Here is a 17,746-nt window from a genome sequence, read left to right as displayed (position 1 = left end):
TGCCTAACAATGACAACAGCAAAATTAAAAAGTGAAAGTAGGAAGGCTGTCGCTGTATCTCCAAGGTCATTTTCTATACAAGTTGTTTTTTTTATTAATCTATGGCTGAAAGATTTTAAAAATATATAGTTACATAAAGAACTAGGTTATTTTTTTTTCAAAATAGATTGTTACTTCAGTTTGAGCCGTATATGTGTTAGCGTCTCCTCCAAATAACTGAATTGTGCATTGACGTCTAACTAGGTTTTTTTTCCACACAGATTTAAGGCTAAAGTTTACTATTCTTTTTTCTCTTAAGTTGAATCTTCTGTTACTTAAACAAGGTTAACTTACTTTCTCTAAAATTTATCTTGCAGATCTTAGAATCTGAAGACATGTATTTCCTTGGACTCTTGTGTTTACTTGTTACACAAAGCAAAGCCTTCAAGACAAATTTTCCTGATGAAACCATTGCTGAGCTTTCTGTGAATGTTTACAATCAGTTGCGAGCCTCAAGAGAAGATGAGAATATTCTTTTCTCTCCTCTGAGCATTGCAATAGCCATGGGAATGGTAGAGCTTGGAGCCCATGGAACCACTTTGAAAGAAATTCGACATTCCTTGGGTTTTGACAGCTTAAAAAATGGTAAGGCCTTTTAATCATGTTTTACTATGATGCTTTTTGTCTTAAAGATGCCTGAACAGCGATGGAGGTGGCCCGGTCATGTCTATGGGTTATCAATCAGTAGGCTTCTTGGCATCCTGTTTGATGGCCTGAGCATGCTGAAGCATGCTTCAGTGGGTTCTGCATAAGCGGAGAGGTGCTAACGTACAACCCTGGCTTGGGCACCTGAATCTTAAGTGATTGCAGTTAACTGTTGATCTTGATATCTGTCTGCAAAATAAGCTTGCCTTTGCCTCTAGAATTATAAGGAGATTTTTAGGAACATCCTTTTTAGGGATTATAATGAAACCTGAAGAGGAAAGCAGTAGTTTTACAAATATTGCTTATAAGAAGGTATGAATATCTTAGTAATTTAACTGGAAATGTCTCTTACTTTGACATAACTTGTTTGGTTCTTGTAGGTAGAACCTGTAGGTTCTTTGTCCTAATTCTGTCACTCATGTTCTGTCTGCATTGTGTAGTGTCTCATACAGATATAAAAACTGATTTAGGAAATATAAGTATCTTGGCTGTTTCAGCACAATAAGCCACGTGTTCCCTTCAGCCTTTCTGAGAAATGGGATGAATTTCTTTAGCAGAGACCACTGCTACCTCGCCGTCCTGATTGCAGTATGGGATGAGCTAAGTCATGCATCTGGATGTGGTGCTGTGCTGTGGAGTGCAAGCACACTGTTAGTGCAGGCAGCTGTAATATGACTGCAAATGGAGGGGATGAGTCAATGGCAAAAAAATCACTTGAGGCAATTTCTACGAATTTTGATATCAAAGTAATTGGTTTAAAACCTGAATGAAATTGCTCATTCATACAGCGTCCTGGACTTTTAAGAAGGAACTTCTGAATATGTGTTTTAAGATGTGTTTAGCAGTACCACTGCACAGATGATGCCTCTCTGTGGAGACTACAGCACATATTTGGTTTGATAGTTTGTCCCAAAAACTTTGATAAATTATCCCTTACCTATAACTGAAGACGTTATGCAGTTGGTTTGAGCTAGGCCATTCACTATTCTTGCATGTGAGTGGTATTCAGTGAAAGTACCTAAATGTTTTTCAGCTTGGAATATATGTTTGCATGCAATTTTTAAAATTTTTTGGGGGGGGGGGGCGGGGTTGTGTGTGTGTGTGTTTTGTTTTGTTTTAAATCAGGAATTTCAACTTCAGGTAGACACAACAGTATAAGCTTCGTATCTTAAAGCAGACTACTTTAATCCTACTCAGGATTCCTCATTACTCAAGCAAATGATTCTGTACTACCCCATGCAGGATCCTGGGAACTTCTAGACCTGTTTTTTGCAGATAAGTCCTTAGTTTCAAAACTTGAGGTTAAACAACTGGCTTTTAGGATGTAACGAAAATTCTGTTAAGAATTTGTGGTAGCAAGACATACAAGTGTGACTTGTAGGTTTAATGTTATTCTTTTGGTGTTGAAAGGTCTAACATTGATAGTTTTGTCTGTGATGGGATCAGAATGTCTCATTAATTATGTAATTATAGGTAGTAGATAAAATAAGCTCTACATAATACGTTCTGCCCTGTAGATTGTTCTTTCAGATCTGAAGGTATGTGTAGGTTTAGAAACAAGTTTTTTTAAATAAACAACCCTACTTTTTGTTGGTTTGTTTTTGTTTTTTTATTTTTGCCTTTTGGTGTTTGTTTTTTTTTCCACAAAATATCTCTGTGAATTTCCAGCAGAAAAAAACAAGGAATAATTTTCTTTTCTGAAACACTGAAGCTGTTTTTCTTTTCTCAGGTGAAGAGTTTACCTTCTTGAAGGACCTTTCTGATATGGCAACTTCTGAAGAAAGTCATTATGTTCTGAATATTGCTAACTCTCTCTACATACAGAATGGATTTCATATCAGTGACAAATTTCTGCAGTTGGTGAAAAAATACTTTAGAGCTGAAGTAGAGAATGTAGATTTCAGCCAAAGTGCAGCTGTAGCTACCCACATCAATAAGTGGGTGGAGAATCATACAAATAGTAAGTCCACATGATTCTTTTATGTACTTCCTGCAGTAAGTGTTTGTTTCCAAAGTTATACAGCGTTGTTGAATTGTTGCCTTGGATTTTATCTGTTCCATTTGAGACTAAAGTACCTCCTCCCACAGAAAGAATTCTAGTATCAGCTCTTTCTGAATTTTTTTTTTCCTGTGCAGGAATTATCTGTTTTAAGTAATGTTATCCATTGCTAATCATATACTAGTATCTGAATATCATTTCCCCCTACCATGCTATATTACAGTACCTGTAACATTTATTGAAGGAGAATGTTTTAACAGTAGGCATTTTAATAGTATTTTAATACTGATTTTGGTATTAAATTACAAAAACAAAAGATAAGTACTCTTGCTAACTGCAGAAGAGTTGTCTGCTCAGGGGTTATCAGCCCAAGTTTTGCATGTGTGGACTGTCATGAGTTCTCTGAGGAACTGAGAAGTCACTGAGGAATAGGAAAGATAATTTTGAACCACAAAATCAGACCCTGAAATAAAATCTTTTCTAATGTGAGGAAACTAAATAGTATGTTGACAGAGTAGCTTATTTTAGGAAGGCTGTCAACAGAGTTTCACAACAAAAATTTGCAGCAGGGAAGTAAGCACAAAATTACCATTGTAAATATGCATAATCTGATCTGCATGATTTAGTGCTTGCTTCGCTTGTGGAATCCCAAAGATGTGACATTTTCTGAATACATGCAGAGTCTCAAGATACGGTAGTGAAGTTAGTCCCCTGTTGTAGGGATCAAATCATAATCTCATTCTCGTTCATCTGGCACAGTGTGGAGGCTGATATTTTAACAGTAATTCATCAGGGGTCTGGCTCTAACATTGGTTGTACCATTGGAAGGTATCGGAATCCCGTGTAAAGAACTAACACATCACTATGCAGCCTGAGCATTTGAGAAGCCTTAATGCTTTATGGAAATATATGATACCAAAATGGAAAAGCACCTCATGTAATGCTTTTATTCCATTTTGGAAATGATCTGTTTTCTCAAGGGAAAATGGTAGCTATTATATTCATAATAAATTCTGGCCTTTACCTCAAGCTACAGAAACAGAGGCGGTGCAAGCGAAGCAGCAGATTGCGGAATGTTTTCAGAGAAACATGGTGTCTGTCTGAAGGAAAAGTAAAATTCTCTTTCTTTTGGAAAGAACAGCGAGTTCTCCTGCTTAACACCTGCCACATGTGCTAAGTGAGCTCATAACCATTGCCCTGGAAGGAGCTGGTGCAGTGCTAAGAAAGGCAGCTGTGGGTCTCTTAGCATTAGGTTGCGATAGTAACAGTCCCTCAGCCTAGTCTCTGACCACTAGATCTCATTCTCTCCTGCCTGCCAGCTCTGACGGAGGAGGCTCATTTTCTCATTAGGAAAGGGGTACAAGACAGGCAGGCTTCCAATTCCAGCATGTTAAGCGTGATGGGAGGCTCAGAGCAGAAAGCGTTAACTGTCAAAGGTTTCTCTGGCCAGAAAAATTCTTAACGTTACATTAGTGTATTAACAAGATGTGGCTGAAAAATATAAGGGAATATGATGTACCAAATAGAAGTAGAAAAAATGGAAGTATATTCCTTCTTAAATTTTCCATTTTTTCCAACCATGAAGAGTGAGTGTGACAGTATTGGTCACATCTCATTTCTAAGAACGTTCTAGATGAAATGAAGTACAAACAGCAACCCAGCAGAAATACTGCCCTATGACACACAAGTTTCACACCGGTTAGTCAGTGTCATATGCTTCAGAAAGCAGAATTAATTTATATTTTAAGTTGTGGATTAAGAAGTAATAATTATAGTGAGGAATATGTTTATTTTAGCACCTTGTATTGCAATGTCAGTTAAAAATAGAAGTTAGCAAGAAAGCTATCTGAAGTAGGCTGTAATTCTTCAGGAATAGTGACAAATCTGGTTAGTGCACCAAATTTAACAAACTTGAAATTGTTTTGCTGACGAGCAAGCCCTTTAAGATGAGCTAAAGCAGGTAACAGACTGTATTCTGATGTAAATGACTTATTTAGGAGTAGGAGCAAAGCAGCTGCCATGCTCAGCTGACATCTCCCATGAATAGAGCAGATGCTAGATGTTTTTTCTCTTACTTTTCAAGAGCTAATGTCAATGGAACAAATGCTGTGAATTTATGTGGGGTTTTTAGTATTAGTCCTTATTTTGAAGTCAGTAGGGCATTACTGAAAATGAATGCTTGCTTCAGAATTGGCCCAGGTGAAGTTCCAATGGGTATACTTAGACACTTTAAGCACTCATTTAAGTGCTTCTTTGGATTGGAGCCAAGACAAAAAATTGACCTTAAGACAATAGTGCTGAACTGTTATAGTAACACCCGTATAAACATCCCTGATGTGACCCCTTTTCCACTTGATTTCATTATGGGGTATATTTAAGTGGTGATCAAGAAACAGTTGACTAACATGTACTTGATGGAAGGGTTTACGCACCTACACTGTGCTTTAGGTTTACAAAACACTAGTGGTTTAATTTGAGAATTAATGAAACATCTGAATTGGAAATTACATGTTAGCATAGCTTTTTATTTTCTTGCGTTTTTCAAGCTGTCTTAAGTTTTGATTTAATGCTCAATTTGACATGCAGACTGACAGTTGATTTTCATCTCAGATATGATCAAAGATTTCGTGTCTTCAAGAGATTTTGGTGCTCTAACTCATTTGGCTGTCATCAATGCAATCTACTTTAAAGGCAATTGGAAATCACAGTTCAGACCTGAAAATACAAGAACTTTTTCTTTCACTAAAGATGATGAAAGTGAAGTTCAGATTCCAATGATGTACCAGCAGGGAGAGTTTTACTATGGTGAGTTGGACCTTTAGCAATTTAAAGCCAGTAAGTCTTCCCTTAACAGGTTTGTTGCAGTAACACTCATTTGTACTGTTGCCTGTTCTTTCACCTAGAATTTTAGATGTGATGTTTGCTCAATTAAGGGACTCTGGTTTTGACATCTTTTCGTAATGTGTGTGCTTGTGTATTGTCACTAGGTAACAACATTCATAATGGCCTCTTTCTTGATTACTTCTTAGGTACTTTTGGTGCCATGTGGTGGATTTTGGAATGATTATCCATTTTATCTAACCTCTTTACAATTCTTGAGCTAGTCCTACTTCTCATTAAAGTAGTTTTCTTGTGCTGTGCTAGTTAAAATGAATAATGTTTGCCCGTTACTGTTGTAATAACCTTAGAAAGGTAAAATAAGGGTTCTTTGAACAGCAGAACTAATGATAGTTTTCATCTTCAGCTTGAACTCCCAAGTGGGTTCTACAGTGTCTAGCATTGGAAATATTTTACTCAGTCTCATCACTGAAAAATTCTCTCTCCTGAATCAAAAAACCTCTGTCCATTTCAATGGAAGTCTTGGTAGCTTTAACAACTTCTGGACTTCCCACTGTCTAGCCAGTGGCAGTTAGTTAATAGGTTCAGAAGTGTGATTATTTATTATAAACTGAGTGATTGCATAAACTTGTTTTCTTTAAGAAAGCAGATGTAAGCTTCAAATCTTGTGATAAAGAAACCAATATAAATTTTGTACAGAATGGAATAAAGAGGGTCACTTTTAGTTCCAGTATCTAGTAAACGCTGCCTAGTATTACCCTTTCACTTTTCCCTTATCTCCAGTGAAGATGAAATTAAATACTTCTAATAGCTTTTCGTTGTTGTTTTTCTTTTGTAGGAGAGTTCAGTGATGGCTCCAATGAAGCAGGCGGTATCTATCAAGTTCTGGAAATACCATATGAGGGAGATGAGATTAGTATGATGATTGTTCTTTCCAGACAGGAAGTTCCACTGGTCACATTGGAACCACTGGTCAAAGCCTCGCTGATTAACGAGTGGGCTAATTCTGTAAAGAAGCAAAAAGTGGAAGTGTATTTGCCAAGGTGAGAATATGCTCCCCTGTCAATAGAAGGGGAAAGACTGCATTCAAATTGATCAGAGTAGCAGAGTAGGTAAAACTTGAACATCTTGATCAAGTCTGCAGTTACATAGCACCCACACAAAGGTTGCTTTGGCAAGAAAGCCTAGGGGGCATGCAGTGCAGGATGATGGCTGAGCAACAGCTGAGCACTGCATTTGCATCCCTTTCATATGTGAGCTGCACAAAAGAGAATTTACTCATCAGGAATATATTCACTCTGAATGGTGTTCAGAGTATTGCAGAACTCATTACAGATACGTTCCGTTTATCATTGGATATGTTCCATTTAGACAGGAGCCATAGAAATATTGCAAGTCTGAATTAACAAAAGCTAAAATGTTTCATTTAGGTCCTAATTAGATTTCTGTGTGCTGCTAATTTAAAAAATTCTAATGGTATGTGTGTCTGTGTAGATACAAATGGTTGAATGTCAAGAGGTAATTCCAGTCAATTTGTGTCTTTTGTCTTTTTTTCTTAGTTGTAACAAGTACTGGTTTCTTTTTCCTTAGAGGAGCAATAGAATAACAAGACATTACTACCAGTATGGATGATACTTCTGTCAGTTCATTTATAGACATAAGTTCTATGTGCTTAGTGGCATATTTACTCACATACGCCGCTTAGATATCTTTCCTAAAATTCTGTTTCATCTACCTTAACATATTTTTCATGCTTGCTGTATGCTTGACTTAGTAACAGAGTTGTTTACTACTAAATGTCGCTAATAATGTATAGTTGGATCATGATGTCCTTCGAGTGATTCATAATGATTTCATTGAAGTGTTTATATAACAACATGGCACAAGTTTGATGTGGATCACTTCTACTTATTCTACTTTAGTAGCACTGTGCAGTGGGTACATGGCAGCAGAAAAAAATAAACCATAGTAAATCCTTTTAATCATTAAAATAGTTCTTTGGTTTCAGGTGACTTGGAAATTTGAGTTTGTTACATTTCGCATATAAAGAGAAGGGCAAGAATCTGCAGTTTATCAGCTTCCCTTCCAAAGCAAAGGCCACTGTCAGGAAGCTAACTCCAGCTGAGCACAATAAAACAAGGCTAGCCAGGATAAATTAGGCTGAGATGGACTGGTGCTGTCAGCATGCCCTGATTCCAACTCGCGATGGAATTCCACTTCTCTTAAAAGCTGTTAGGCTTGGAGTCAGAGTGGCAAGGGAACAGCAGCATTTTGGGTTATTTTTCTCTGCCCCATAGTAAGAGTTCCTTTCCTTTTTAAGTAGTGTTTCTTCTGAAGAAGCAGGGAGAGCAGCAAAGAGCTGCATTGCAGGTTTTAAACAAACTGAACCTACTATAGGCTATTCCTGTCGTTTTTGTTTGTTTTTCTCTTGGAGCTTCAGGTCCCAGGAGCTTTAATATTAACAATGCACTAAGATGTAGGGGAGGGGCATTTCTCCCAGGCTATTTCTTCTGCAGGCTTGGGCAACACTTACCTAGATATTAATGATAAGTAAAATATGAGGATTCTTCAGTCCCCTAAGCTTTCCTTTTATAATTGAAGCATTTCACAGCCTGTGCATCAGGTGCTGAAGTTGGACGTCTTCTGTTGAATTTCTAGAGCACAAAATCTGCAACAGAAGTGTCTCTCCATTGATCATATAGGGAAGGTATGAAAACTAGCTTCCAAAATTAAGAAGTCTGGGTATCTAAAGTTAAATGCATGAATGTCATTGAAAACATATTAATTATGTTTATAACTTGAATTAAGTTTGTAGAGGTAGTTTGGGGGTTTGTTTGCTTTTAACTAAAAGCAGAAAACGCAGTATTCTCTGTAGTCAGGTTCTCGGGCATGAGTTTGAGGCCTAGGTTTTGTGTGATTGAAAAAGTATCCTTACTTATGCCATCCTTAGGCTAGTTGTCAAGCCTGTCACTCTTACCTAACAGCCTCAAATAACTTAGTGAACACTTGTGAATTCAGGCAAAACAGGTACAACCAGGTGCTGATTACCTTCAGTATTTTCAGATTATAAAAGATAACTATCACAAGCTTGAAATTCTGTATAATATTACTGCAGTTTCCTTACAAAAATTCAAAGAATAATTGCATGCTCCCAAGGTGTTGAATTTCCATTAGGGATTCAGAGGTGATCTACAGGATTTTATCAATGCTCTAAATAAACACTTCATAAATATTTTATGCTCTGACTCAGAAAGGCATGTTACGAAATGTGGCCTGCAGGCTCTGTCCACTGAGAAATTGAAAGCAGCAGTGGAATAAAATTAAATTTTTATATCCCAAAAGATGCTATCCAATTATAAAGTGAACATTTTTTAAACTTATACATTTGTAATAGGGTCTGAATGAGTAGCCAAAGCAGAGTTAATCACAACTTTCCAATTTCTGTCTGCATTATCTGTGTGCAAATGAAATTGTGTATTATTCCTCTTAATAGCAAAGGAGAGATTTGTACAGAATTGTTAAATTATACTTTCTCATTTTCATTTTCAAATCGTTGTTTCCAGCTTAACCCGGACTAAAGTGATCAACATTTTAATCCACTTTTTGCATAGGAGTGAAACAGACCACGAATCTAATTTACAAAGCTGTCTCTCTAACATAATTATTTGAAGAGCATAGGAGGAACTAGTACTTGATAACAGCAGTACAGTCTGCACATCTGCTTTAAAGGATTGGTCCATTATGCCCAGCTCTCTTTAAAGACCTACTTGCTTTTTTGTACACTTAAAATATGTTTAAAATGCCGTAGATGGTGTTGAAATTATAAGGGTTTTTTAGTAGAAGTATACTTAGCCAACTTCTGCAGCCCATATTTAGCTTTGGATAGAAGGACTTTGGCAGAGAAAGAACCATAACCTGCCTTGCTTCACTTGGTCAGAGCATCTGTATGAGGTTTTTTGTTTGTTTTTTTGCTGTTAGTGGAGTATTTTTGTTGCTTGCTTGTTTGTTTGCAGGCTATTAAATCATGCGGGCTAGTTCTAGCACCTCAGGACAACCTTGCTGAAATTCCAGCCGAAATGCAGGAATTGCTATCAGCTGGCAGCTTTGTATTGTAGGCTGCTTGCTAGGTTAAAATAGTGATTCAGATCTGGAGGACCTGTCCTCTAAGCAAGAATATTGTTGATTTTAAGGAATGGAGCCATTCCTTTGTTTGCTTTTTGTTCTGCAGAATTTAATATGTTGGAACCAATCTGAAAAACTGGAATTCCTTGCTTTTGCTCATTCAAAACTCAGAGTAATTTTTGAAATTATAGCCTTTGGGCTGAATCACACTAGGATCTAGTTCACTTCTGTTGTGTAACTGGAAAAGCGTACCCTAATGCTTCTTGATTCTGTGGATCCTGAGCATCTAAGGACTTCACAGAAAATTCAGCATTTCAGAAGGGTTGGGCAGCATCATAAAAGATGAAGCCATCCTTTTTTCTGTCTTGAAAGTCTGTAAAATAGAAGAAAGATGGCCTGATATGGTATGTTAATGCTCTATACAAACCCAAAAAGTTCAGATGCATAACTAAGGAGTCTTTTGATGTCATAAATGCATCAGTTTAATGCTGGTATAAATTTTAAATTTCACGTAAACAACATCGTTCTCAGTCAAACTCTCCAGAGAACTGTTTGTTAGTTTCTAAATCTACTTTTACTTCCTAAGCATCTCATTCTGTTCTTCATTTCATGTGGGAGAGCTCCAAAGATGGGGAAATCAAGGGAAGTATATTTGTTCAGCTATTTGGACTACATTTTACATGTAGGAGGTAGAAAGATTTTACAAAAGAACATTGTAAAAATAACTATAGGTAAATAAATATATACATCTTCACTTCTCCTTGACTTTGGCTAACAACTGGTAAACAGTCGTTATCCCTTATTAATACTTTTCTGCTCAGTGTTGGAAGCATATATCCATGAACATGTGTGTTGGTGAACCTTCTAGGACTGCTTAAGTACAGAAGCTTTCCTCTCAATTCAGCATACTGGTCTTTCTGTTCTGGTCCTATGGTGAAAATGCCTCATCTTTTCTTCAGTGGTTGTTTCTCGGGCTTCCCTTTGTGGTTTTTAGTGCTTCCAGATGCATTAATTCCATGACTCCTGATACTGAAGTATTGAAATTGATTTTCATAGTACTTTTACCATCCGAAGCACCTGAAAGGTTGTGGAAAAAAAAGTGACCATCTGGTTCATTATATGCAACAAATGCTGTAAATAACCATGTGTCAGTGCTAGTATCGTGTCACTTGGCATTTCCAAAGTCTAGAGGTACAGCAAGTACCTGGCTAGGGAAATGAGATTGACTGTCCCTTCTGTGTTCTAGGTTGTCAGCTTTGATTTTGAATTCCTGCATCAGTGTCTATAAAGAATGCAAAGAGATCCGAGTATGACTGTGGATAACTCATACCTAATGTTTATGTCTGATTGCATAGCTTGAAATTAAATTTCAAAGTGCAAAGCAGCCCTATTATTTTTCAAAAGAAGCTGATTCTGATGTCAGCTAAAACGTGAAATATTATTAATAGCTTGTCTGTAACACTCACTGCTGTTCAGGCTATGTGAGAAAAGAGGGAAGATACTATTTTGAATAGTACTTTAGAGTGGGGTTTTTACAGTATGACAAAACTAAGAGGGAAAAAGGGAAGTAATAAGTTTTATTTTTGTACAGAGGTAATTTGGTATTTATACAGCTGATGTGATGGGGTTTATTTGTCATAATAAACAGGAACTCGCTTCTGTAGATATTGTAGAGATCTTTACTCATCCACCTGCTTAGTATTTGCCTTTCCCAGGGGGTTCAGTCAGGGGATATAGCCTCTGTGTAGTAGTTGAGTGACTGCTACTGTCCTTCATGGAAGTATTTTGTAACAATATTATCAATACTCTTGTTTGCATTTTCTTTTTTTCAGATGCATATTTAGCTGAGGCTTTATTGGTTGGGCTGGTTGGTTTTTGGGATGGGTTGGGGTTTTTTTGTGTGTGTGCGCTTTTTTTTCCCCAAAAAAATCTTCCAAACCTTCTCCTTGCAAAGTATGCAAAAGCATCTTTTGTCATGCTTTCTTTCTGGATCACAATTCATTGCTTAGCAGATAAGTATGTCTTCTGTGTAGTGGTCCAGAGACTTAAACCCACCTGATTTCCATTGATATTTTATAATGATTCTCTGAATTTGGAAATAAATGCTTTATTGCAGTTTCCTTATTTGTGACATCAAAGTTTACTTTTCATGCTAACTTTTCTTGCTATCCTGTCCTATCCTGATATTCCTTACTAGTTTGACATTGCTAGTTAATAGCTGAATTGTCTTGAGAGCTTGATACATTCAATACTAACTGTGGTGAAATAAAAGCCAGAAAGGGAAAAATACACCACGCTGAAATTTTTATAAAAAGCATTTTAACATTTATGTACCTTTTTTATTTGTAAAGTAGGTACAGTTGAATGTGTTTTTCAAAATGTTATAGTTTTAATATAGAATGAAATGTTTCTGGATTTATTCTATGTGCACAGATAGGACCTCTGTACTGTGTAACTAGCATTAGGAATCAAATTTCAATTAATCTTTGTTAGGGTTTTTACTGAAGTTTCTAAAATAGATCTGTCATACTTTACAAGTGTGTAGTGAGAGTAAAATTGGTCTGTAGTTTTGGAGCCTAGAAGCCAGGGAAATTTGAATGAATGGGCAACTTGTAGGTTTTTCTCTTGGCTTAAAGCTGAAATTCTGCATAAGGTCTTGCAAGCTCACTGCCTCTTGTAGTTTTTGACCAGTGTGAGTGTTCACAGCTTTCTAAGAGGACAAGAAAGCTAACAGGACATTTCCATTTCCTAAAATCTTACTGGCTGTTTTCAGGTAATCTGTGTACCTACATCTCATTCATTAAGGTAATACTGTCTTTATTTATTTTTAACAAATGCTGCTACACTGACTGATGCAGATTTTGTCAAAACACCATAAGCAGCTTCTTCCACTACATAAATCTTTGTTGATCTCTTGTGAATCTTTTGAGAGCTGCCATAACAATAAAATCACAAGTATCAGTTCGTGTGCTTTTATTTCAGGCATATCCTGGAATTCATCTGGACAGGGTACATGAACACTTGCAATGTGATTTATTGATCTTAAACTATCTCTGAATCTTATTTTAACTTGCATAAAATTCTTCTCTGTGTGTGACTAATACCTATTCCATCATAGATTTTTGGATTCTGATGGCTTTTCAAAGTTCATTATGAACGTAGATCATGTATGGATTTTTTTTCATTTTGTGTAAATGTTGGAAATGAGGAAGATTCACTTGACTCCTATCCAGTTGTCTTTTAATGGCCAGATTATTCTTTTTCAAGTTGCCAAGGTTTGTACGTATCGAGGTATCACACATCTTGGCTCTTCATCAGCTGTTCTCTGCTCAGATTCCTGGGCTATGCTTTCTCCTGAAAAAAACATGTTCTTCCATGTAGCTGAGGAAGCTTAATCCTGAAAAAGGAAATTGCACAGAAGCATATATTATTTTATTTGGTTCTAGCACAGGGAAGACCTGTCACTAAGGACTGCAGTGTAATTGCAGAGTTGTTTCTGACTGAATGGTTTCCTGGAGAAACTGTAACACTGGCTTAGGTACTATAGATTTTGTGTTGTATAGTTAGAGCCAGTCACTGTCAGCATAAGGTAAATCACTGATAACTTATTTGATCATTCTACAGAGAACCTGTAACTCATCTATAACAGACATTTATGATCAGTGGTTTGTGTTTGTCTATAGACTTCTAGTATTTTCCGGTTGGGGCTGCTGTCATCATCTTTATTAATATTATGACATATTTTTTTGTTCTTCTAGTTGTCCAGTCTGTTTCTGGCCATACATAAAAGAACTTGAGTCTTTTTTTGTCTTGCTGACACTAGGCATAATTTCTAAAATGTTGGAAAAGCAGTCTTTGTAAATGGAACAGTCTTTTGTCCAGAATCTTGCCCTCGGGATAAATCTCAATTTGACCTTCCAGCACTGTAGCATAGCATAGGACATGGGTTTGCAAGCTACCCCTGAAATCCTGCCAGGTTATACTCACATGTGCATTTGTGCTAACAACTATTTGTTTTCCCCATTCTTTACTCATAATCAAAACCCAATTAAAATTTTGCCACCAGAGTAATTAGCAGCTGAGTCAGAAACGCTTTATAGGCACTTTCATAACTGCTGGTCTTTGCTTATACGGTCTAAATAAGAATGGAGTATCGCTCTTACTTTCCTACTCCTCCTTTGGCAGCAGCTGTCTGTAAAGTTTATGCTGCCCTTTGCCTCATTTGATATTCTATTCTAGTATGTTTACAATTAAATTTAGTTTTTATAGTAAACCTGTTGTATAAGAAAAGTAAGCATTTACATTAGCTACTGCATAATGTTGCACTGAGGTTTTATGGTTGGGGACTGTACAATACCATTAGCATATTTTTGATTGCTTCTGCATTCAAAAAAAAGATAATCAAGCTGTGAGACTAAATTGTAAGCATTTCTGTAGAGGGTGTCACTATACTATACTACTAGAACCTAATCTCCTACTTTACATTATTTATCTTGATGTTTCTGTTGTCGTTACCTAGAAATTTTAACCTTCTAATAACAGTAAGTACTCCTTACATCTGGGTTTTTTGTAATTTTCTATTACATTCTCCAGGTTCACTGTAGAACAGGAAATTGATCTGAAAGATGTCTGGAGAGGTCTCGGAATTACAGAGCTGTTCAGCAGTAGTGCTGACCTCACTGCGATGTCTGGTAAGAAGTTCTTGTGCTGTCTCTGGAGCAATATGAGGAAGTAGTGAACTCACCTGAAGATAATCAACGAGCTCTTCAAAGTGATTTTATGGAGGGGAAAAAAACGAAACCTGCTAGCAATTTTTTGATCCTTTGTGATTTTTGCATAATGGATTTGTGTGCTCACAGCAGGAGCAGTTGAGGCAGGGAAGAAATCCATCAGGGGGGGTGTGTGGGTTGAGGACAGTCGACACGGGGAAGTTCACGGAGTATTTCAGAACTGGATCTCATTAGAAATGTAGAGGAATTGTAATACTATGCAAGAGGCAGATCCACATTAGAGCAATATATGGCTTCAGTGCCTTGATGGGAAGTGGGATTGGCCCAACAAGGGGGTTGTCATCTTTTATCTCCAGAGGCTACTTGTTCACAGCATTAAGAGCATTAAGCTGTTGTACAATTAGTCATCTCCCCAGATACCCGCTGTATAGAAGCAGCACAGGAAAGAGTTCTGAGATAAAAGCAATTTAGTCACATACACTGCTTGCTATTTCACTGTGTTGCCAACTCTTCAGCAGTTGAAATATCCAACACATTTAGAAATTCAGGTGGAAGTTAGATAAAATACCTCCTAAAAGATACAGAAGTGGCACAAAAGGTAGAGTAATCTTTGCCTGAGAAGTTGCTTCATTTTTGCATAACAAAAGTAGCCACACAAGCAGTAATTTAGCATTGTCTGTCTAGACCTGAATTTTGGCAAACCCAGTTGCTCTCTATCTAGGAGCATGGGCCAGTGTGAGACTGCTGTCATTATTCTTGTAGTTTATGCTTATATACTGCTCTCTCTTCGTTGTGGTGGTGGTTTTTGGTTTTTGTTTTTTTTTTTTTGCTTTGTGGGTTACTGCTTAATCAGCCAGATAGGTCCTTAGCTGGTGGGAAGTACCGGTTCTTAATTGTCGGTCTCAGGAAGTGACCACACCTGTGTGTCTTATTCAGAATAGTGGTGATGAAGGCCCATCTTCCTCTTAAAATTTACAGCAGGTTTGTGATTTTCATATCTTTTGCCTTTTACTAAGTTTGAAATATTGTTTATAGTGTATCACATAGCTTTTTCCGATGTTTTGCAGCTTTCACTTCTTTAGTGAATTTGTGGGAAAAGCTGGAGTTAGCTAATGTGAAAAGAATTTAAATAAATGAAAATTCCTTCTTTAAAGAAATACTATTTTTCTGAAGAAAAACACCTTCAGTTTCTCAGCCACCTCGAAGAAGAGTAAGCTGTCCAATAAATTCTAGTCTATATACAAAAAAGTATTTACTTGAGAATGGAACTAAGGAGAATGGAAAATACACAGGGGAGATTGAATCGCAAAGGCAGTGCTTGGTTCTTATTTTAATTCCATGTAAAAATCACCTATATATCAGGAACTAATTCTGCAGTCAAGAGGTTAGCAGAAAGAATGGAACGTGCTTGCATTTTAATCCATTAGACTAATGATTTGTGTAAAATTTTATATTTTTGACAGTTGTACTGTACAAAATCAAAATGCCATGTTTTGCATGACTGAATTAACTCCTCTGCCATTTAAAGAGGAATTTGTGTGTTCTGTAGAGCAGTGTATAGAGAGAATTCATGAGTTTTACTGTAACAGTCTTGCTTTTCACTTAAAAGGCCATGTGCCACCAGGTGATGAAAAGGTCATTCATAAATTTAGAATAAGAAAATGTTTTTGAAGTAATGCGTTTAATGAAAACCCTGCTGTTGATGCTGTGGAGATGAAATTCCAAGTAATGAAAATACAGAATGTTTCCTATTTCTAATTTTCACAATGTAAAATGGGGAGGGAGGAGGAAGGGAAAAAGAAAATAATGAAGAAAAAATTGAAAAGCATGCTGTTACAAATTCCTGAACAGTATGTCAGGTAACAGGGAAGTTGAAGCCACAAGTTTACATGCATCTCAGTGTCAGCCCTCTGGAAAATTTGGTACTTCATGGAACCTTAAATACAGATACTTGAATACAGTGTTTGTCTGGACTCTTAATTTAGGAAGATTCAAATCATAAAAGAAATCTAAAGAGACTTTTGAGAAATTCTGTTGCGTTTAAAAATACTCTTCTCCCCCTCTCCTGTTGCTCTTGCTTTTGGATTATTGACAAGGAAAGCCGCCTGCAATTTCAACAGCAGCCCTAATCCTGTAGTCAGATCCAGCACAGATTGTTGAGTTCAGTTAAATTCTATGTGGGTTTAGTGGATATAAATCAAATTGCAGGATTACAGACTTATTTTTCAATATTTAGAATTCTTTTGGGTTTTGCACTCAATCTGAAAAATGGAAGTAGACGAGTCAGCTTTTGCTTCTATGGATTGTGAGCAACCAAAGAGAAGACAGTAATCTAGATGTACATTTTAAATTTTACTCTCTTGCAGAAATTAAGTTCTTTGTGAATTTATACAGGTGAGTAGGACAACATTCTTATTTGGCTGCCTAGTTACATGTTGACATGTCTTACTTGCATCTCTGATTCCATCAGCTGTTCCAAATAATCTTGAAAAAACTTCTGGTATTTGGGATTTTGTAATTTACACAGTGTGTAAACTTGCTACTTGAGTATTTCAATACCACTTAGGATTTACCCTTGAACTAATCTCAACACTAAAATTCCCCTTCTCTTAAAATTATGATATATCTTACTGTTGTACAATGCCTTACATGGCAACTACTTTTAACCTCAAAGTGACCAGCATTTCAGTGAGCAGTGAAATGGTCTTAATGACTTACTTTCACAATATAAAGTAGTTAGAAGAGCATCAGTCTAATAAAAAGCTCTTCAAAGTCTTGACTGATGCAGGTACAATTTTTCTGGGACGACCTAACCTAGAAAAGCCAATAAACCTGCATGGTTTTTTGTAATGAGACTTGCAGAGCAACCATTTGGCAGCTATGAGTAGGAGTTTGCAAGCATATGGAGTGTAATGACAAATGAAGTGTGATGCTAACGGAGTCATGTACATTAGAAGTAAGCTTCAGATTGCTCCCACACATTAATGGGTTTCTAGGCTAGGGTGCTGCAGAAAACTTAAACTCTGATACCAGATCTCCATGGGACTCTTCTGAGATGCTAACAAATCATTCTGGTTCTGAAAAAACTCTGAATCAAAGAAGCTACTAGAGAAAAATGACGTGGTAGTAGATACCTAGGTAAGCCCCACCTTATCCACAGTGAAAGCCATAAAGGAAATATGTATAATAATGCCAAGATCTGTAAGATATTGAAGTACTGCAGTCAGTGACTTCACAATCACAAAACAGGGCAAAGAGGAGACTACCTGAACGTTCAGTGACAACATTATGCTTCCCTATGAAAATAGGTTAATTCACTTCAGGGAGAAATGAATGAGAGGGATGTGACAGTGGCAATAGAAAGAGCGGAGTC

At 36.9% G+C, this 17,746-nt stretch overlaps 1 protein-coding gene across 5 annotated transcripts in view; it reads left to right on the top strand.

Moving 5' to 3' along the window:
- Positions 1-17,746, top strand: part of LOC102055821 (neuroserpin) — a 50,790-nt gene that overhangs the window by 26,341 nt on the left and 6,703 nt on the right. For 4 of the 5 annotated variants that reach the window (XM_055723374.1, XM_055723373.1, XM_014280662.3 and 1 more), the window contains exons 2-6: positions 357-624; positions 2,414-2,644; positions 5,294-5,488; positions 6,360-6,564; positions 14,237-14,334. In XM_055723374.1, the coding sequence (XP_055579349.1) occupies positions 375-624; positions 2,414-2,644; positions 5,294-5,488; positions 6,360-6,564; positions 14,237-14,334 (979 nt within the window). In that variant the 5' untranslated portion in view covers positions 357-374. The remainder of the gene's footprint in view (positions 1-356; positions 625-2,413; positions 2,645-5,293; positions 5,489-6,359; positions 6,565-14,236; positions 14,335-17,746) is intronic. The other variant, XM_055723375.1, reaches the window with a different exon arrangement.

Source organism: Falco cherrug, chromosome 11 (genome assembly GCF_023634085.1).
Source record: "Falco cherrug isolate bFalChe1 chromosome 11, bFalChe1.pri, whole genome shotgun sequence".
Taxonomy (NCBI): Eukaryota; Metazoa; Chordata; class Aves; order Falconiformes; family Falconidae; genus Falco; species Falco cherrug.
This window is presented reverse-complemented; position numbering and strand designations above follow the sequence as displayed.